The sequence below is a fragment of the Acipenser ruthenus genome, chromosome 4 (genome assembly GCF_902713425.1).
Source record: "Acipenser ruthenus chromosome 4, fAciRut3.2 maternal haplotype, whole genome shotgun sequence".
Taxonomy (NCBI): Eukaryota; Metazoa; Chordata; class Actinopteri; order Acipenseriformes; family Acipenseridae; genus Acipenser; species Acipenser ruthenus.
The window spans coordinates 86,254,336-86,277,348 of NC_081192.1; the positions used below are offsets into that span (position 1 = coordinate 86,254,336).

At 38.8% G+C, this 23,013-nt stretch overlaps 1 protein-coding gene across 3 annotated transcripts in view; it reads left to right on the forward strand.

Moving 5' to 3' along the window:
- LOC117399940 (SWI/SNF-related matrix-associated actin-dependent regulator of chromatin subfamily D member 3-like) overlaps window positions 1-23,013 on the forward strand; it is an 80,964-nt gene that overhangs the window by 44,161 nt on the left and 13,790 nt on the right. The window contains exons 1-7 of one of the 3 annotated variants that reach the window (XM_033999399.3): window positions 187-427; window positions 9,169-9,359; window positions 10,710-10,752; window positions 10,976-11,014; window positions 12,600-12,722; window positions 15,252-15,374; window positions 16,338-16,433. In XM_033999399.3, coding sequence (XP_033855290.1) covers window positions 350-427; window positions 9,169-9,359; window positions 10,710-10,752; window positions 10,976-11,014; window positions 12,600-12,722; window positions 15,252-15,374; window positions 16,338-16,433 — 693 coding nt within the window. In that variant the 5' untranslated portion in view covers window positions 187-349. Of the gene's footprint in view, window positions 1-186; window positions 428-9,168; window positions 9,360-10,709; window positions 10,753-10,975; window positions 11,015-12,599; window positions 12,723-15,251; window positions 15,375-16,337; window positions 16,434-23,013 lie in introns of those variants that run through there. The other 2 variants (XM_059022997.1, XM_033999401.3) reach the window with 2 other exon arrangements.

The following is a 23,013-nucleotide window of genomic DNA, read 5'->3' on the forward strand; positions in this document are numbered from 1 at the left end:
CCACTGGCAGCCAGTCAGACAGCTTGGGCTTATCAACCAATGGAATGCAACAGCTGCGTGGGGGGCCATGAGGGTGGGCCTGTCGGAAACCCCCTTGTAGCCCCCCACCCTCCCACCGCAGCTTCTGAAAGACAGCTCGTCTAGAAAGTGTGAGAGCCAGAGAGGGACTGCTTGGGAAACACAGTTTTAGAAAGAGAGAGAGAGAGAGAGAGAGAGAGAGAGAGAGAGAGAGAGAGAGAGAGAGTCCACTGAAAGAATCAAGCAGAGGAATAGAAAGGAGAGTAGGGGGAAGGGGGGGAAGAAGAAAGAAAAGGAAGAGAATAAGAAAGCCAAAGGAAAGTATTAATAAATGGCTACAGAGGAGACTGCAGGAGGAGCCCGAAAAGCTACCAAAAGCAAACTCTTTGAGTTCCTAGTCCATGGTGTGGTGAGTAGTGCTCTCTGATACAGCCGCTGCTGCAGGAGAGGTTTTTTTTAAGTGAACTCTGAGAGTTTGAAAGCGTGAGGGGTCACTGGGAAGGCAGTCTGAAGGTTATTTCTTGTACCGTTTCTTTTTATAGAGGAGGGAGGGAGCTGGGGAGGTGGGCTTTGTAATCACAAAAAATGCTTTTCTACTGCAGCTTTCATTCAGAAGAGCCATGTGGGCTGCTTAGTTTGAAAAGCCACAAACTTTGCTTTGGAATTGTGTTTGGATTGCAAGGCCTGTTCTTATTGTGTTGACAAATTATATTTTCTTTTGTGACCCTTTTAAAAGTATTTTTCATAGTGATTTGTTGCTTGGCTTATTATTTTAAATAATTGTGGAATTAGGCATTGATGTTGACTTCAGTTTAAACCAGGTGGAGAGGGGCTAACCTTTTAAATTAGTCACCCTAGTTTTCTGGTGGGTAAATTCTGGTTGTTTCTTTTTTAGTCAGGGTAAATGAGCTCCTCTTGAATTGTATGGGAAGTTCCCAGGACTAACACACAGCTGCTACTGGTCTGAGTGTCCCAGACAGGAACCTACTGTATAAGTGCTAAACACCTCTCCACTGTATAGATTATCACCCAATGTGATCTGAGAAGGAGGTGGCTCTGAAGGCACTGTAGCACCACATGCTTCAAGGCCAGGTACCCTGGAGGTTCTATATGCAGTGTTGGGTGTCAGTGCATGCTACAGATGAGTGTCCTGGTTTTTATTATTTTTTTTATATATAGCTGAACAGAAAAAGTGTGATGTATGAGTTCCAGGACAAATTACTGAATATTCAAACGTTTGCATTTGCCCAAAATGTTCGAAAAAGTATTGTCAAATGTGGGTTGTACAGCTATGGCCAACATTTTTGCATCACCTAGAATTTTATGATTGATCATTTAAAAATAAATATATTAACATAATTTAGATCTTTTATTTAACATCATGTAATCAAAGAAACTACAAAATGATATAGTAAAATTCTACTGGAAGCCATAATAGTAGTGCAGTATTTCATGTTAGATTTCAAAAGTTCACATTTTTCAATTTGTCAGTTTTTTGTTAAATAAATGGAAAACTACAAATCGTATATAATTCCATATGTTAACGTAGCATTATTTAGCTGGTTTCATTCATGAAGGAAAAGTAGTTAATTCTACATGGTGATGCAAAACCTTTGTCCATAGCTGTAGTCCCAGATTGGCACCTGATATGAATTAAACACATTCTACAAAACAACAGTGTTCCTACTTTGATTTGGTACAGCACCAAATTTACAGATATTCTCTGCAATATACAGATATTTGAACCCATGTCCATTCTTTCACAATGATGTATTAAGTTTTGTTTTCTATTGCACTTTTTGTATAGTCTTAGATGCAACTTCACTGGCCACTGCTGGCCCCTTTGCATTCAGTTCCAGTGCCTCTATGTTGTGGAGTGGTCTTGGCCAGAGTAAACAGGATATGATATCGTGCAACAGATAAAGAATCCAGATGCTGCTCAGCTAAATGTAGACATAAATGTATATATTTTTAATGAGTAGTCTTCAAGAACTATCATAGTGAAACTGTTTTTGATCCAGAATAATGAATAAAGTTTTTTTTTTCATTTGGTTGTTTTGTGGGATTTTTGTATTTCATGATTTGTTTTTTTATAGGCTTTAAAATAGTGACATGGTATAACCAGTATCAAGTAAAAGTTAACATGTGCTTGTGTGTCATGTGCTTGGGGTGCAACAGGATATTGGTGGTAAACCCTAATGTATCACCACTTACAGATGTTAATGATCCCAAAGCATGTGTTGAAGAAAGGAAGTTCCTTATATCAAGGTTCTGAAAACCATGTGTCAGTGCTTGCTGCTTGCTTTGTGCTCTGCCCTCAACATGTGTGTCACATCAGCATTTTTGTTGAGGGGGGTTCTTACTGTAAGTGGTAATTCCAGATGTGTTTGTTTTGTTTAAGGCACAACTGAAATACTATATCTTGTTTCCATTGGAAAGGGGATGGGGGGTATCCCAGTATCTCCCAGCACTCAGCTCTAACCCCAGGGCTACATTGTAGACAGATCCTTTAACAGCAATTGGTACGAGGGCAAGGTAATGGTTATGCCATTTTTTCATGGCCCTTTCTGGCACATAAGTCATGTTGCACAAACTTTATTCACAGTATATAAATTGCAGAAATGCAGGGAAATGGTAAACATGAGGACCAACCTGCCACCATATCTTTAACATTTCACATTTACATTTTTCCAAAAACGGTAAGAGGAATACAAATCTGTGTAGTGGGGTTTTTGTTTCTTAAGGGACACTTTACTCTGAGACTTCATAAGAAGGCCAAAGGCAAACTGAGATTGTCCACATGTATAAGTTCTAAAAAAAAAAAAAAAAAAAAACAGAATCTACCCAACCCCTGTCCCCCCACCGCCCCCCCCCCCCCCCGCCACCCCACTCCAATTAACAAATCAGGTGCTACAAAGTAGGGCCTTATAACAAAGTATTTTGACACTTACACGACATCCCACATTCACTCTTCAAGTTCACTCAGCAGTCAAAGATTGATGCTTAGGTGGTGTGAAGTAACTGAATAGCTTTTGCTTCTAATGGTAAAGCAGCACCTGTGTGTTTTAGTGAGGGTCTGTTTGGATTAGAATAGTAAAATAAGCAACCATTTTAGAATTGAAACTTCAAGCGCTTGCCTACAATTCCATGGCTTGAAACTCACACTAGCCCTGCACCTGGCTCGGGGTTTTAGAACTACCCTCAGTTAAGTTATATTAGGTAGAAATTTGTATTGAGAAAGACACAGCAGTCATACACCCCATCAGTCAGTTCCATCATCAATTATTGACAGGGACAGTTTATTTCTAAATCTACTTCTAAAACTGTAACTGTTTTTTAAAGACTGTTTTTAAACATTTTCTTAAGTTAATCAGTGCTTTGAAAAATGAGAATAGACTAATAATCGCCACCTCAAAACATGTTTCAAGAACAAGAAAAGAACACGCATTCCTTTGAGTTTGGAGAATAGGGTCCTGTACAGAATTACACAAATTACTTACTTTCATGTAACTGTAGCAGTTCTCCGCCAGCATGTTGCTGTCTGCTTACTACATTTGGCTTTACTGACAGGACATAAACTAAACTGTACAGGCAACTACAGGGGTTTTGTAAACCTGCTACTAGTTTCACAAACCCTCTCAATCACATCTTGAGTGACATGATTTCACTGTTGAGTACACTGGCATCACAAGTGTTACTCAGAGGAATCCTCAGTACGTTGTACAACAGATTAGCCTTGAACAGGTTTCAATGCAGTAAGAATCTCAGCCTCTCTTGACAACAGACATAACTGGGTGAAAAGCCAGAATTGCTTCAAGGTAACACTCCACCCTGATTCCATTGTGGCTTTATCAAAGCCTTTTCAGCTTTAAGGTCACAACTCAACTGTTAACATGCTGCTCGTCATGCCACGCTTTGTCTGAATAGACAGTGTTCTACTGATACATCATAGTACAGAAACAGTGCCAAGCACACAGGAAACTGAACTACTGTACACTGAGCATACAGCACATATTTTAGTTTACAGGGCTATTCGTAAACAGCACGTCATATTTTTGTGTATTGCACAACATGTTTGAATTAGGCTGTGCCGTTGTTGTGACACAGTAATTTGCACAAACCTGTGGGACACATGGTTGTGTGGGTTCCCTTTTTTAAAGTGTATGTAACAGGACGGCTCAAAGTGACGCCATCCCAGACCAGAAAACTGACAGACACAGGTACTTGTGGGTTTGAAAGCGCTGGTGCGCCGTTTTTATTCAAAAACAAAATAAATATTTAAATAATAACACTGCTAAAAGATTTAAACAAAACAGTCTTGAACACAAACAGAATAAACAAGTTTTCAGTATGAAACGTGACACACTGTCAAAATGAAAACATTACAAAGTTAGTATTGGGTATGACCTCCCTGAGCATTAACACAATCCTGGCAGCATTGACGCATAGACCTGATCAGCCTCTGGATAGACTGCTGTGGGATGTTCCACCACTCTTCCTGTGCAGCTGCAGCCAGCTGGCGAAGATTGGCTGGTCGTGGTTGTCTCCTGTGATTGGCACTGGCGATTTGGTCCCACAGCAACAGTCAGCATAACGCTCTCCACAACGTCTCCAAACACATTGTCTTCTGTCAGGTCTGTCAAGGGCAAAACAGCATTCATCGGTGAATAAAGCACTCCACCACTCTCTCTGCCGCCACCTCAGATGTTCTCTAGCCCACAGAAGACAGTGATTTCGTATGTCAGTTGTCAACATGTTACCACTGAACGGACTCTGAGCATGTAAATCATTTTCATGCAGACGACGAGCTACAGTCATTCTGCTGATGCGCGGGTTATTTCTTCCTGGAATTTCTCGTGCTGTAGCCATTGCAGTCTGAAAACGATTACACAGATGGATCAGTCAGATGTGACGGTCCTGATCCGGTCTGGTGACCCTCTGGGTTCTCTTCTTATAACATGTGTCTGTTCCCAATTAGCACCAGTTATCCCATTTGGGAACAGCCACATTCTCACATGTATTTGGTAGGTACAGAAATTAACCCCATCCCTGCCAACCACCACCAAAACACATGTAAACACCCACACTTTATTTACAGTCAGGGCTCTTGCTCTGCCACAGTGTAAAAAAAGCACAATGAAAGTATGGTAAAGCATAGATAAGCATTGTAAAGCCCAGAGAAGTATGGTAAAGCAGATTTAAAAACATGGCAAACCATGGTAAACAATGTTAAATGCATAGTATAATGATATGAAAGACATGGGAAAACTGCAGAATTACCATGCAAATGTACCCTGCTGAACTTGTACAGGGGAACTTGTATTGGATTTGGCCTGTCTTTATACTTCTCATTGAACTTCTCATCCTCTGCTACACTGTGTGCACTTTGACTGGGACAGTAAGTCCACACGTTCATTAGTGAATGTGTTACTTTCTGCCATGACTGGCTACTTGTAATCTGAAGATAAAAGAATAAAGGCATGTTCTTACCGCTCCACAGTGACCCTGCTCGTCATGCATCAAACAAGTCTTGGTGGAGATCAGCTGAACTCTATCTCCCTGGGTTCAGTAGCCTGGCAATATTCGCTGGTTAGATTCTCTGAGTGAAAAGTTTGCTAGACAGCGGGAATTGAAGGAAAATACCCCGTTGGGCACTCTAAATTCAACTGATCTAAATAGCTTCACATTTAAATACCAGATCATTCATATTTGTGTTGGAAGGAAATGAGAATATCTAGCATGCGTGTCTCTTTAGTGCATTACTGTCTGTAAAAGTAAAGAGCAGTACAATCCTTAGATCCAGATCAATTGAAAAGCTCTCCTCTTATATTCTCATGAAATAAAAGCCTCTTAAAATTATAATGTGGCCTGTTCACAAAACTTTTTAAGGAATGTTTTTTTTAGAGAATGTTTCTGAAGACTGTTTATAAACATTCTCTTATAAACCCTTAACAAAACATTACTTTAACAGTGCTTCAAGTTTTGTAAAAAGGCCCTTTAATGCAAAAAGCATTGGCAAAGACTTCTCATTGAATTATTTTTTTTTTAATTAAGTCCCATTTCTTTTTAAGACTACCATATGTATTACGTATGAGCGTTTGAAGTTAAGGGAATAATTATTGCTTCCACTAGTATGCATTTTATACATAATGTTAGGCATTGCTGTTCAAACAGTGTTGCCCTTCACCTCCCAATGAGATTAATCTCAGTGTTTTATTTCTGTACCCCTAATTGTATATTCATGTACGAGCAAACCTGAAGTTTACGGGTGTTATGATTGACTTTTTTTACAGTCTGTTGAGAGAATATAGGCCTTTTGATATTTCAGTCACTGGTTCTCTGTCATCAGTTCTTTTTGATGGGTGACAGTTAAAGATCCATTTGTGACAACTGTGTGTTTTACTCAGCTGTCAGGACGAGGACAGCTGTAGAGGGATTTGCAGTTCATGCTGTATATAATATAAAAATCTATTTTACAGGCTTCACCTGACTCAGAAATTGTATGACTCAGAAATCCCTGAGTCGCTCACTGGTAAAGGCGTGACCACGTGGTGTGCAGGGTGAGTCATACAGTCAGGGGAGCGCAGGTTCGTCTCCTGGTTTGTCTTCGCTATACAGCTATGGCCATATGTTTTGAATCACCTTATAACAAAATTTGCTTCATAAAGTCGAATGAAACTTGCTGAAAAAATGTTACGTTAACATATTGAATTACATACCGCTTTGTAGTCCATATACTTAACAAAAAACTGACAAAAATTGAAAAATATGACATTTCGAAATGTAACATGAAATACTGTACTACTATTATGGCTTCCGGTAGACTTTTGCAATATCATTTTGTAGTTTCTTTCATTACATGATGTTAAATAAAAGCTCTAAACTCGGCTTATATAGTTTTTTTTTGTTTGTTTGTTTTTGTTTTTTAAATGACGTTTCAATTCCAAAATTCTAGGTGATGCTAAACTTTTGGCCATAGGTGTAGATTCCACTGTGAACATCGGATTGGCTTTGGAGCACCACCGTTAGGGAGACAAAATCCTCTTCCTACAGTGGTCCCTACTGGTCCTGAGCTTGGCCTTTGTGCTCCAGGGGCTTAGCTGTGTGATCGGAGGATGCCAACTGACCTTCAGTTCTCCTGAGCTGTTGTGGGCAGTTGCTGTGGTGAGGGAATATAATTGAACATTGTAAATTAAGGAGAAGAACATGGCTAAATAATTGGGCACTCTAAATGAAATCAAACAAACACACTGTGGAGTAGGTTGTGTTAAGTTGCAGTATGTGATGGTGCCTATGCAGGAAGCATGTACAGCTGTGACAAATACTGCCATGTTCACTGCCATGAAGATGATTGTTTTCAAGCAGTCGGTGAAGTCGCAAGGTTACTGTTTCATGTCAGTCATAGCTACAGGATAAATAAAAGTAAAATGTCATTGCCGAAAACCTTGAAGAATGAGAACAGCTTTTTAAATGTAGTATATGGTGTCTCATATAAAACATATACTGTTAGTAAATGTTTAGTAATTGTTTCATAATTCATGGTAGATACAGGGATACTTGTGAGTATATTTTGGGGAAGTTTGGTCTTTATCTTGTCAATGAAACAATGTTTGTTTTTTTGTCATTTTTTCGTGCCATGGTTTTGTAACTAAACCAGTAGTTTCATAATATTTGTTTAAGCCCTTCAATGCTTTCTGCCCTTTCCCCTGCTTGAAAGTAGTTAAAAAAATAAGACTGCCCCAGAGACACTCCCCCTATAAAAGTTCACAGTGGTAAATCTGCACTGTAATGTTGCGGTTCCCCCATGCTTGATGCATTTACTGCAGTTTACCATGGTTTGTTGTGTTTTACCATACATTGATTCTTTGCCATGATAATTAACATTAGGTAAAACATAATTAACATTAGGTAATACGTTGTGTGGAAGGTGTTGTATAAAATATGTCGTCACGCATAGTTTAGACAAGAGCTGAGCGATTTTGACTGCTCAAACAATAAGAGACACCCAGCGTATTAACTTGTATTCGTTTATAGTTAGCAAATATATCACGTCTCATTTCTTTCATTTACTCTTTCCATGTTTCAAACAGCCAATAATCCATAGTTCAGTGCCTTCAGCTGATAAAATATCACTAAGCCTGAAGCAATTGTCCACCACCTCCTGAGGAATTAAGCCTTGTTAATATTACCATTAAACAAACAATTTTGAAAAGGGCAATTGATTACTGTTGGATTTGTTTTATCTACAGTTTCTAAATTTTCCTTGATGAATCCACTGCTGTCAGTTGACTTGGAAAAATGTATCTATTAAAATATGTCATACAGTATTAATGGTTTAATCGTGGGCCTTGGCTGTGAATTTCGTAGTAGTTTACTTTAAGCAGCTTCAGAATAACCCTGTATAAATACAGATGTAAGTGAAAGGAAGCCCCACCCCTCCCACGTTGGCTTTCACAGTTGCTGGTGTTTGAGTGGCGGCTGGCAGGTGGCAGTGAGACTCTCAGCTGTTTCACTTTGATCAGTCTATGGGGGAGGGGAGGGGGGTGGGGGGGCTTTATACCTTCCTGCTGGTGTAAAAAGCACAGATGTAGCCCCAGCATATTCACTGAGAACATTATTAAGTAGGTACTGGCAAGCATGGAGAGGAGTTGTTGTTGTTGTTGTTGTTTTAAAACAGTTAACCCTTTTAATCCTGGGTTTGCCTATGATCTGAGAGAGAGTGTATTTTCTGACAGACCTGAAACCGTATCCTACACCCTTTAGCTATCACATAAAGTAACTGTTCTTGTAATAAGCCTTGTAATTGGTTGCTTACAAAGAAACATCAACAAAGCAGTCAACGGCAATGTGTTGTTCATGATCAGGCACAAAAGGTTCAGAAGTTACATGAAAATCAAAAGTGTATTTAAAAAAAAAATGACAGTATTTCAACTGACACCATGAAAAGTTCTGTCAGAACAGAATCCATAATGGGTAAGGGAGGTGAAGGAATGGTTAGAGGGACCTACATTGAAAGCATGGGGAATGGAAACAGCATGATTCTATCGTTAAAATGCAGATATATTTTTGCTTTAGATATCCTTCTTCCTTATCTATTGTTCTGTTGCTCTCGCCCTGCTAATCTTTGTTCATGTTGTCTCCTCCCTGCAGCGTCCGGGAATGCCCTCTGGAGCCCGAATGCCCCACCAAGGGGCCCCCATGGGCCCTCCAGGACCACCATATGGGGGGAGTCCCTCTGTTCGCCCCGGGATGCCAAACACAGTCATGGAGCCCACAAGAAAGCGTCCGGCCTCCTCCCAGCAGGTTCAACAACAGCAGGCAGCACAGAACCGAGCCAGAAAGTGAGTAACTATCAGGCACTCAACCTACAAACACAACCTTATATCCATTGATCATGACAAGCACTGAAACGTGCCGTGCTCAGAAGAGCAAAGGACATTAAAATACCAATACCTTCTCGGCTCTCCTTTTTTGACCCCCCTTTGACGTAAAAATAAACGCAGAATCAGTGCATGCTATGTTGCATTACAGACTTGGTAAGATTAGACACAAGTAAAAAAAATAAAGCAAGAAAATAAAATCTCAACCCCTAATTTATAAAGGGACCTTCTTATTATTGAACATGTGACATAAACCATAATTTTTTTATTTAAATTTTTTATTTATTTATTTAATTTAGTCATCACCAATGGTTTTTTCCCCAGTTTTCTTCCCAATTTGGAATGCCCAATTATTATTATTTTTATCCCGATTCACCACTGCAACACTCGGGAAACGGAGGCTGAAACACGCTTCCTCCAAAACACGTTCCTGCCAATCCGTCATTTTTCGCACTGCGGATGCACAGAAAAGTCACCAGACCCATAGTGCCGGAGGACAACACAGATCTGAATGGCTCCACTGCAGACCCGCAGGTGCCCTATCAGCCACAGGGGTCGCTGGTGCGCGGTGGACCTAATCCCTCCCTACCCGGGCGGCACTTGGCCAATTGTGCGCTTCCCCCTAGGAACCCCCTGGATTCGAACCTGCGATCTCCTAGCTATAGGGCGCATCCTGAACTCCACGCGGAGCGCCTTTACTGGATGCGCCACTCGACTTCCTGACCTTTTTATGAAAGAGCAAAGAAGTATCTTCACGACAGGTATGACTTCTCTGAAGACAACAAATTGTGAAAGTTAGCTCTTGCAAAACCCATCAGCTAGGAAGAATGTTCTGAAGCTGTTCGCGCCCACAGCATGAAACGAGTGGACATTGAACTCTGTGAAGAACTTGGCATTGCTGAAAGCCTAGTCTCTTCTCCCGAGTTAAAGGAATGCCTGACTAGTGAGGAGAGGTACCTGAATATTTTCACCAAAGCAGAGGGCAACTTGAAGAAAATCAGCTCTTACATTTCTTCAATACCATACATTTTAAAAAGCATTTGCTGAACTGAATATAAATTGGTTGTGTTGCAGTCTCACACAGACACACACAGTCTCCGCAGTGTGACAGCATGGGTCCTCGACCTCCCGTTCTCCGTTTTTAAAAAATCCAAAAGCTTCTGCTGCCTTCAGTGGAGAGTTACAGTACAAACAGCTGGGGAACAATGTCTGGATGTGCCCCAGTAATTTAGCAGATGGCCTGTGTACTCTGCTATCTGTCACCATAGTAACATTCTCTTTTTTTATTTCTTTTTTTTTTTTTTTCCGTAGCGCCAAGAGGAGGAAAATGGCAGACAAGATTCTCCCTCAGAGGGTGAGCTCCCTGAAAAATAAAATAATTATGGGGTTTTATTTTAAACTGTTAAGGGTAGGGGTCCGTAGGGCTGACTATTTAAAGGATGTTACTGGGAGGAGTATGGTATGGAGTGTGTGTGTGTGTGTGTGTGTGTTTGTGTGTTTGGGGGAGGGGCGAGGCTGCTAAATGTTTTAGTGGTAGATTGCTTACTGGCTTTGAGTCTAAGAGTCTGTCGTTTCAGATTCCAGGGGATCACAGAAGGAACAGGGTGTTTTGCAAGGTATAGAAATGCCTAATTTATCATAGCCGTAGCAAAGTATTATTAATAGGAAATGACTCCGCTTTTAAAAGTTGTGTTGCACTGTAGAGTTTTCCTTCCAGTTTTCTAAAGGTTTTTATTTGTCTGTTTATTGATTGATTTATTTACAACACTATGGGGTTCATGAACATTCACATCTCATTTTTTTTTTTTTAAACACACCCTGGAAATGCAAGGACAAGCACATAATGAGCAGACAGCCTTCCTGATTCTGTCTTATTACTTACTGTCCTTATGTCTGTGTGCGAAACAAGTCATTTCTGTCTCGCTACTGACAGAGTCCTCTGTAAAATGAGTTAGGTTCGGTCTCAGCCCAGTTCACTAAACACCTATATTATACCTTGGTGCTGCCAAGGACTTGGGAAATATCCATCTTCAGCAAAGTATGGTCCTTTTAAAATGGGGCTGACTGATTCAGCTAAACAACAGCTTTCCACATCAAATGCAGTAAAATGTTACAATTTAGGCTTTTAATGCAATAATGTGTCATATGAGGCTACCAAAGTCTTTTACATTGTTTTTAATATGCTTACTGAGCTTTTATGTGTATCATACCCCTATGATCTAACGGTACTCGTATTATTACCAACACAACCCAACAGGAAGAGCAAACACATTTTTCTTGATGGCTTGACACTGATATGCAGTAAAGGCAGAGCCCAGCACGGCATCGTGAGATTGTTCACTGAAAGCAGAATGAAGAATCAGGCAGCTATCAGAGGGCTCGAGTTTATTCTAGTTACAGAAAGACTAGAACAAGCATTGGTATCTAGAAACATTTTCACCGCTGAAGCAACGTGACAGTTTTTGTGTACTGACCATTGTCAGCTCCATGTTTAATACTGGCTGATAACAGACCTCAGATTTTGTGCGACTCAGTTGCCGAGTGAACTATGTAATCTGAAGTCCATTAACACGGATGGGCTGAATCCCTGAATGTTCTGCAAGGTCTGTTTAGAATGATATCCGTAAAAAGTGACCACCTTCAGTCTTGAAAAGTCTTACTAATAGTGTCTACTAACAGCTGTTGTAGTCTTTCCTAATCCATATCAACAATATAAACCTGGAATAAAGCCCTCTGCTCCCTGCTTATTCATGATATCGTTTACCTGAGGCAATGCTGGCATTGCTGCTGTGCTCTTTATTTTGCCTATCCTCAGTTGTGCTGTGATACAACGCCATGCATCAGCTTCTATTTCTTTATTCTGAATGTTGGACCTGCTTGGGCAGAGCATTGAGGCTGTCTGTGATAATGTTTCTGTGCAGATCAGGCTAGTGGGTGACTTTCACAGACATGCACCCCAGTAAGCACTGCAGTTTAGGATATCATGTGACTCCTTAGGAACTGAATTTTGTGATGTGAAAATGGTTTTCAGTGAACAAGATGTTTACAGAGCAAATGCTTTCCCTGCTCATCGTTCAACCTCATTGCCAGGGCAGCGTTTTGGAAATCAGATTGTAGGAGTCGGGATAAATAGCTTAAGAAAAGAACTAAAGAAGGGTGTCCATTATAATGTCTGTCACCTCCCATCCAACCATCCAACAGATCCGTGAGTTGGTTCCAGAGTCCCAGGCCTACATGGACCTCCTGGCTTTCGAGCGAAAACTGGACCAAACTATTATGAGGAAACGGGTGGACATCCAGGAGGCCCTGAAGAGGCCAATGAAGGCGAGTGGCAGGATATTTTGCACCTGTTTCCATGCACCAGGCTGTGTTTTATTTCCTTTATGCAAGGAGCAAACATGTAGAATATTCTGGGAGATATGATCTGAATTCAAAATTGACCTTTTGTTTGTATTACTTTGATACAATGATCAGCCACTGGTTACAATCATTTAAATTTGTGCAGGTTTAATGATATTCTGTGTCCTTCTGTGCACGATACATTATCAGAAAACAGACGTGGTTTGTTTCCTGAACAGATTCCCCTAGCTTTTTCGAGCTTGTTTGTAAGTTATAAATAGGGGTTCTGTTTTGGGGGTTTTATTTTTTTTTGCTGTTAAAGATTTCCTGCCTCAATGTCTCAAAATTCCAGGAGAGTACATCTGGAAAATGCTGTAACTAAAAGAAACTGTCAGTTCACTTTTTAAACAGTATAAAAAAACACAGAAAAGGTGCCCAGTTATTTAAATTGGAAATATCAAAAACACAAGCCAAGTTTCAAGAAACCACTGGGGCAACATTGCCCAGCACCAAGCAAATAGACACAACTGTAAAAGCGGTGGGGGTCAAGGTTGCCCCAATTGTTTCTACTAACTTGGCTTGTGTTTTTAATGCAAGTTCGATCCACTTTTGCCTGAAAAACACAAGCCAAGTTAGTAGAAACAATTGGAGCAACCTTGACCCCCACCGCTTTGACAGTCGTGCATATTTGTTTGTGTGTTACACATAAATAAAATACATTTAATTTTTTTTAAAGTTTGCAATATAAACCCTGTGTGGGAGTCGAACCCAAGACATGCTTCCAATGCAGCTTGCAATGCAGACGCCCTAGCTTTCACACCACAAAGTTTGTCCTTGCATTTTACAACATTTGTCAGTAGTATAGCAGTAAAGTTACAGTTTTTAACAAGTAATGAGAGAAACAAGATTTTGTAAATAATGATGATGTATTATCCCGATTGTATTGAAAGCTTTCATCTGATTTTGCAAACTATCATAATAAGCTTGATCCGTTCATTTAGTATATTGTAACGTTTTCATGTTTAGGAAGTAGACTCAGGGAGACGGTGTTGAATTCTCAAAATGTTTGTTTTATTTGAAACTACAGAGAATTCCTGTCAGGGGCTGGAATTCACGGCACCAAAATAATAAGCCTGTGTTTTAGTCTTGGCACTTTCACTGCATATTCTCTCCAGTCACAGCTCACACGCTCGCTCAGTCGCACCCACAGTTTCTCATTCAAGTTCAGCACTGGACTGTCTCCAAACCCCAGGCTCATGCACCCCCTTATTATATAACCTCCTGTCATTTTCCGCCGCTGTCAGGCTCATCAACCAGTCACATCCAAGAAGCCCTGCAACAAAGCAATTGGCCGTGTCATTACAATATATTTTTTGATTTGAAAGTAAAAATATATGAAAGCATGATGACCTTTATGTACAAGAATCTTCACTAATATACAATTGAACAAGAACTGTTTCATGCAGTATTAAATGGCAGTGTTTATATGATAGTGAAAAATAAATAAATATCAAGATAGATAAAGAAAAAAATAAATGTCTATGTATTGATTTATGTATTCAGTGTTTTACTTTTACCAAATATATAGGCTATCCTTCAGATAGCTAATTCCCAGAAAAATGTACGTTCCTATTTGTCCAGTGGGGACCACAAATAGCATTACTCATCACCCAGTATCGAGAAGAACCATACTTCCTTGCGCCAGTAGGGACCACAATGAGCGTTACACTGACAGGAAACCAGAATCTCAGAATAATGATGATGATGATGATGATGAAAAGTCCAGAGAATTCTCAGCTGGCTGACTTTATCATTCAAATACTGCTTGTCTCAACTAATTGTGTGGCACTGACAGTTAATACAACACGGTTGCAAACTGAAGGTTATAGTTTCATCAAATCCTACGCATGTCAGACCTTTTTTTATATTTATATAAAAAATATATTTTTTGCTGACAAATGTTCCGTTTTAAAACAGAAATAAATCATTTAATATAAATGATGATATAGCCGTCACAATGTGTTCCCTAGTGTATTTCCATGTTGACAAAACAAGTTAATTGTCATTAAACTCGGATGTCCTGTAATTTACATATGCGTGGATAAAAGTGCCTGGGGTCTGCAAAAAATATGTTAGGAGAAAAAGGAGGGGAAGGATATTTTTACCTTACTTTGGCAACTTATTTCTCTTACTGTATGATAGGTGTTGACAATACCCTGAAAACATGTAAACTATCCTTGCTGTATAGAGAGTCTGTGAAATTAAACCGATCAGTCAAGCGCAAAATGCACAGCGGCCGCGATATGTTCCAGAAATAAGAATAACCACCCAGCACATTTATAGACATTAAATAAAATATAATCCCAGCCACTGTCCGACCCTGATATAATAATAAAGCTGCTGGTCACTCGAGCGTCATTCTTGTAGTTCAAAAATACTGTAGAAAAAAATATATTAAAAAATCTCTCTTTATCTGATTGACTAAATAATTACAATGTTGTTTTAATGTTTCAGCAAAAGCGTAAGCTGAGGCTGTACATCTCCAATACTTTTAACCCTGCAAAACCAGACGCTGACGATTCTGATGGCAGCATTGCTTCCTGGGAACTACGAGTGGAGGGGAAACTACTGGATGATGTGAGTTTGTTTATCTATCTATCTATCTGTCTATCTAATCCACCAGTGCATGTACTTGATAAGTCCCACTTTTTTGAAAGTGAGAAAAACCTGTTTGAAAGTTCCAACAAGTTGTGATTGAGTGTTGAATATGGCTCAGAGTGACATATAAAACTTCAGTCCTGTCCCTGCTGTTTACTGTTGCTCACTTACTTACAAGACTTTGAAAACCCCAAAACACTCATATTAGCACTGGTGGCTTCAATTGATCTGTTCCTGGGCTAAACTGAAATACACAACTCTTTTGATAAAGTATTTATCCACTCACCACTCACAATTTAGGCATGAGTGCTTCACAGTGTACAGTGTAGACCACAAACTTTTGTTTCTGTGACAAATGAAATGCCTTCAGTCACATTTGCTGCAACCACAGTACTATTGGCGGCCAAAGTTAGCCAACTGTCAGTTAGTTCAGTAACATTCAGTGCCTGTCACTGAGAGGGTGGCGAATGGGGTTAGAACACTCACCCTTCACCTTTCACCTCTGCAAGGGACATCATGTGATATGAGTTGTCATGTAATATGAGCTTGGCTGGTCTCAGTGTACCCTGGGCGGATATTACCAACAATTATAAATTAGGTAGTTCATCCATAACTAAAACACTCAATGATAAGAAATGCACATATTCATTAAAGACATTAAGTTAAAGGTCTAGTCCAAATGTGTGTCAAAGAAGTTTATTTTTAGTATTATTATTCATAATTACAATTTGGGACAGCAAAAATGAAGCAGTTTTGTATTGTGCACTTGCATTTGGATGCTCTTTCAGTGATCGCTCAAAATTTCTTATGAAATGAAAATTCTAAGTGACACAACACATTGACAAAGTGCAGAATTCAGCTGGAAATCATAGTGCCCAGCTGCCATCATACAGTGTGTTATATGCTGTTAACCATGCTTTGTTTGTGACTGTGACCCTGCAGCCTAGCAAACTGAAGAGGAAGTTCTCCTCATTCTTCAAGAGCCTGGTGATTGAGCTGGACAAGGACTTGTACGGGCCTGACAACCACCTGGTGGAGGTGAGACGAGAACTGGGACACTGTCTGTCTGTCTGTCTGTCTGTCTGTCTGTCTGTCTGTCTGTCTGTCTGTCTGTCTGTCTGTCTGTCTGCCTCTTAACAGGTGGGTAGTTATTATGAATTTTACACTGGATTTGAGTCTATTTTAATAATCTAAAAAGCTGCACATCTTAATACCACCACCCAGAAACTCTTAGCTCTCTGTTGCTCCACGGTGTCTGTGTTGTATTCAGTGATGTTAATGAGAGTGGCTGTACTTACTATTGCATTCTCGATCATTAAAATAGACCTTGCTGTGTTAAGATCTTAGCAATCCTCATCACTTGCATTTTTATTTAGTTCAGGAGCAATTTATGTCATACAAGTTAATACCCAATGGTACACAGATAACTAGCACATAGCACCAAAGAGTAGTCGGCCAGTTATAAAAAGTTTCAGTAACCATTTACATATGGTACAGTAAGAGTCCATAGCTTAAGTACTTTAAATTGTCTGTGTATATTCAGGGAGCAAAACACAGTTAAGCAGCGTGATAGTTTCTAAAGTACTGTATTTAGCAGAACCTGGGTGTTAAATATACCGTCTAAATTACTGAAATCTGTATATTAGTATTTATTTATTTTGAAATCACCCACTGCACCGCAGCTTTAGAAATATCAAACTCCCAAAAAGACTGTTGCTTTATTTTGTTATGCTAGTAGGCAAAATGATTGCTTGTGTATTGGATGCAGATACTCACAAGCATAGGCTATAGCTTGGCACAACATGGGTGTGTTTGATTAAAAAAAGATCCTGAAAGCAAAATAGATTACATTTTCACACTTTATGTCTTATATTATATGGTCCGAGTTTACAAATGAATGAATGAAACATGTTAAGATGATAATATACTGTGTCTTTAACCCTAATTATAATATGCTCTTGCACAGTTAACAACACTGTTGAATGTTTATGAGTTTGGTGGCCTTTTTCTACACACTTCTGGAAACCAGTGCTCATAATACCTAAGCTTAAGGCAGAAGGAAAAAACTAATATTCTATCCTTGCACAGCACAGCTCAGCATCAACTAAGAAAAGACAAAGAAGAATATAAAATCCAACACACAATCCTATTTAAAACTAGAAGGGTGTTTTGCCTATTATGGAAAGTCCTTCTTGTTCCCCCAACAATAGGAAGGCGTATACAAATTAAAATCAAATTAATTCAACCAGCCAATCACAAGTGATAGAGGTGCAATCTTTTATAGAAATAAATAAACATACTATCAGACAAACATCAGTACAAGAAAATATATATCGGCCACTTATTCATCCTGAATTTCTCTCCTTTGTTGCCATGTGTATACACAGTGCATCTGTCTGCTGCGTGTCTGTGTCTGTACATATGCAGTATGTCCTGCTTCATTTTTAGTTACACACTTTCAAACTGGAACTCCCTACCCAGGAACATTCAGGATGCAAAAACTAGACACGTTCATGCTGACTTATTTGTGAAACATACTGCAGATCATTTGGTTGTTTTAAAAAGTGCTTTCCCAGTGAAACCTGAATTATCTAGCAGTTTCTGCTTAAGACACTGATTAAAACAGGCGTCTGCTTATTCACGGTCACTGTCATTCACTTATATTGAAACAAAGAAAAGTTGGGGTTTATAATGGCTGGTAAGAATGGGTGGCCGGTGAGGTCAGATGGCTGCTGTATATACTGCCTTGTGAAACCTGCTCAAAAAGGCACTCTACAAGTCAGCACTGTTGTTGTTGTAAGAAAGGGATCTCTGTGACTCCCAGTGGGCACATTTTATCTGAATCTTGAGCTGAAACAAGACAGTAAATATTGCTTATAAAAGTTTACCACACTATTTTCCCATGCTTTTCCCATGGTTATATTTTGCATTTACCATACTTTACCCAGGTTTGCTGTGTTTATTAATGTGCTTTATCATACCTCGCTATTCTTTACAATGCTTATCTATGCTTTACCCTACTTTCACTGCTTTATTACACTTTGCTATGCTTTTACTGTGGTACACTTTTATAAGGGATTAGCTGGAAGTATCAATCTGGAGATTCTCATCCAGCAGAAACATACTGGTCATCGTTTCCATTGGTAACGGCCTCTGTGTGCATCGTAGTGTGGCACTGAGCTGTTCTTTCTCAAATATGGTACCTGCACGACGCTGTCCGCATCTTCAGTCCCCACTGACATTTCATTATATGCATGTGGAGGTGAAGTACAGTTAGTTTAAAAAAGAAAAGATTTTTACAGGTGGCTCCTGTGTTAAAAAAAAAAATGGATCAAACCATTTTAATCCATTACATTGTATGTCAACAAAAAAAGATTATGCTGACAAAATTATTTTTTGACTTACTGTACTTAAAAGGAAAGCAGGGGTCAGTTGTTTTAGTTCATAATTCATAACTGCAGCCTGTCCTCATAAATACTTTTTTGGTCTTGCATGCTTCTCTTAAAGAGTAAGTAGCTGGGTTATGAAAAATATAGTATTATATGTCCCCAGGAAGAGCGATACAAAAATAAATAAATAAATAACAAGTGCTCTGGCTTTTCTGTTGCGTACCACGTCATGGATCGTTATTGTTGTGTTACCCATTTGACAATGTAGGCAGTAATCTTTACACTAGCAGTGCACTAGAGCGACCATTTTGAACAGAGCTTTGAAACGGACTTTAAAGTTCTAAGTGTAAAAAGTTGTCAGGCTGTTAACAATGAAAAGAAAAATTACAGGTACATTATTTAAACAGTTATAGCAACACGTGGGGACGTTTAACACTATATTTTTTGGAACCCCGCTACTTACTCTTTAATATCTTTAAAACAGGTATTTGTCAAATGTGAATTTTGATTTGGGAAGTTGCTTTATGTCTTCTCAAAAACAAGTTAGGATTGGCGTTGTAGGTCATAGGTACCTTAAATAAAATGCATATTTGACTGGGCATTTTCAGTATATAAAAAGCAGGTAACAGCTAATAATTAGCTAAAAAGATTGCTGTAATAGGATTTTTAAGGATCCACTTTTTACAAGAATGAATTACAAACATATTAGAGTTTAATATCACATTAGAGCCTATTCCTGAACCCAAATACTCATGACTAAAAGATTAGATGGAATATCTAAGGGGTAGTGTTGTGTGAATATATTACCACAATTACTTTGTAACAAAAGTTAAGTTTTTGGTACTTTTATATCCAATGTGGAAATTAAAATGATTCTATACTTAACTGCCTTCAGCTTCTGGTCAGACACAGGACTGTACTGTACCTGTGGGGATCTTTGAACTGTGCAGCTTCAGACTATGAATTAGTAGACAGCATTACCCGCTATCATTGCCTCATTCAACTGTCAGTCAAAGTTAGCAAGTTAATATTAAAAAAGGGTAAAGTTATTCATTCAAAAATGACAAATACTTGAAAGAAGAGGAAATTGTTAAAGTTTATCCGTTGGCTGTTGTTTGGTTTTTGTCGAGAGGGTGTACTTCGTGTCAAGCTGTACTCCACTGCTTTTGAGCGTGTAGTGGACAGCCAATCAAAAGACAAGATTTTTGCAAGCTATGATGGAATTGTTCGAATAGCTAGATCGAATAGTTCATCTGTTGTTATTATTTAGATAATAAACTCAAAATAATAAATGGCTATTTATTTAGTTTTTCCTTTATTGTTTGACCGCCCCTTACCTTTTTAAGATCTTTGCAATCATTTTGCGTGGCTCTTATTGCAAAGACTCCAATACTGTGTTTTTTATTCTTTGTCTGCACTTTCACTATGACCTCCGATCTAGTTGAATGCAATAGACATATGTATTGTAGGTTTGATCAGACAAACTGTCTTTATGTTAGTAAGCGCCAGCACCATCTTCTAGTGCACAGCAGTGGATTACCAGTAAAACAAAAGCACTTGATCCAAAGTGGCAAACCACTTGTCCCCTTTGTCTGTGCTATTTCAGCTAAAGCAATATCAGGAAAACCTGTATAGAAACTTACAATGTTTTAACTACCAGACTAGATTGACCCTAATCACACTTTCCCTTTCTCCCACTCTTGATTGCGTTGACGGTTTATACCGGACTGTTGCTGATTTCCTGCTGGTCATGTTGGATGTTCTTTGTAACAGTATGGCAAGGTTTGTTTTAAATTGTGATTTCCATAACCATCATTGTCACACGTGCCTTGATTGGTTCAATCTCTGGGCCAGAGACCCACTCACAACAGCAAGAAACCGAATTGAAGGATTTTTACATGTATTTTTTAGTTGGGGTTTTTTCTTATTTTTCTGGCCTAAATGCGTAAGTTCTATCCCAACAACTACATTAGTAGAATAAAAAATAAAAAATAAATATGTAAACTAACTGGTGTTCCTTCTGGAAAGTAAAACGTGCAGAAGGTTAAATTAAGGAAGACTATATTATAGTGAACAGAGACAAATGACACTGCCAGTGATCCTACTGCTCGTGCTGATACAGCAGTGTTCCTACTGCTTGTGCGAGATACGGGCAAGAAATTAGATTTTAAAACCCTGGTTAGCACTTGTTTAAAATGAAAAGGACAGCAGGAGCAGTGACTATGTGACTAAAGCTAATGGACATTTAAAATAAGGAAACATTTGAATACTAGAGAAACCAGAAAAAACCATATCTATATATATATATATATATAGTGGAATAGTAATCATTATCATCATCATCATCGGCATCTAACCACTTATTAGTAAATGGATCACGGAATTCCTTTAACCTGATTAAAACACACCACCTGGCGTACACAAGTATACTCTTGAATCTTGAATTCGGCATGGCCATAATGTGGATAGAAAAGAGACACCTCCTGCAATAGAACCATTTTAACCCTTGATTTCTAGGGTAAATTAAGGAACAAAACTACAGCAACCAGCACTGGATTCATTGGGGCATGTTTTCAAAGTGCTAAATCAAGTCTTTAAATAATTCCTGTATTTTTTAAAGAAATACAAATCCCTGGTGATGTAATAAAACAGAGGAGCAAACAACTTGAGACTGCTAAGGAGACCTTGAATTATTGTTTTAAAAGGCATCACAAAACTATGTACATCAAATATTTAGGCACCACAATCGGCCCCTTGATTATCTAGTAATACAAGCTGAAAAAAAAGGGGAGGAAAGAGTTGCGATTCTACTCAGATTTTGGAAATCCTCTGGTTTGGTTCTTTTTCACCCATTGCTTCAGCAAGCACCCTGATTCAAACATGATTGAGAGAAAGTGAATGTTAGCCCCATTGGATTGCAGGGACTCTCATTTATATAACTTTCTTTCGGCTGCCAAAGAACTCTGGCCACAGAACTTTTGCCTCTCAAGCCCCTCACGCACTCTCAATGAATTGTCTGCTGCTTTGAGAGCCCCTGCCACTGCCAAACATTTTTAAAAAAGATTTGCCCTTCATTAAAGCTTATTAAGGACCGAATTTTGTTTTTCATTATTTGTTCAATGTTATATATATATATTTCTCATTAATGTCTTTTTAGTTTGTACCGCACTATAGTTATATCTGTTAACTAGTTACAATAACTAATTTCATAGAAAGGATTTTCTACTGTTGATATTATGAATATTAGATTAGATAGCTGGCTGTATTCACAAAGTTTTGACTTATTATTTAATAGATTTTTTTAAAAGTCTGTTTCAATGGATATAAGAAAGTTTAAAATTCATGAAATATATTTTAAATTACTGTTGGTTCTGTTTGAATACAGTTTCAAAGATGTTTTACTGTCCCCGTTTATGTGGTTTTTGCAGTCATTTTTGAGAAGTTCTTATTAAAATTACTTGCATGTTGTTTGGGGTTTTATTTTTACTTTCTGATTGTTAAGGTGACCTGAATTCAGGAGCTACTCTTCTGTTTTTTTGTTGCCTGCCATTGACATATGTAAGATCAGCCTTTGTATTCTGTAAGAAACTTGATCCTTATAATACCTGTTCACTTGGTGGAGGTGTCTCTTACTTCTGTAAAGACACTGATCTAGCCAAGAAAAGTGATACAGTCAGTCAAAACAAAACGTGCAAAATGAACGTCATGCCCCCTTCTAAAGTGCTGTCATAAATGTCATGCATATCCAAAAGTAACCATAAGGACAAGGGTCTTTAAGTAAGAGGTCACATGCTCTTACCAGCCGTACAAACACCATGAATGAGCTGCCATCGATCGTAAGCAGACACAGATGTTCAGAACCATTACTTTTCATGATAGGGTCTCAAGCACTGTGCTCAACAAGAATGCTTCTGAGAACGGCAACACTGGGCAGTGGAAACATAGTTTATAGTGACCTGCTCATTCAGATTTTATTTTAATTAAAAAAAAAAACAACAACACATAATTCCTTTATTCATGAACCCTTCAGATACCCAATATTGAATTACACAGTTATACTCTATACACTGCATGGCAGTTGTTACATTCTGATATTGTGTATATTTACATGCGTAAAATACATGCCGTCCCACAGTGAACCCAGCTTGAGCCCCTGGCTGAGCCACAGCTCTACCCACAGGCCGACAGGGGAATAGCAGGGTATAAGTTCTAGTGTTTGTGTTTTTTTC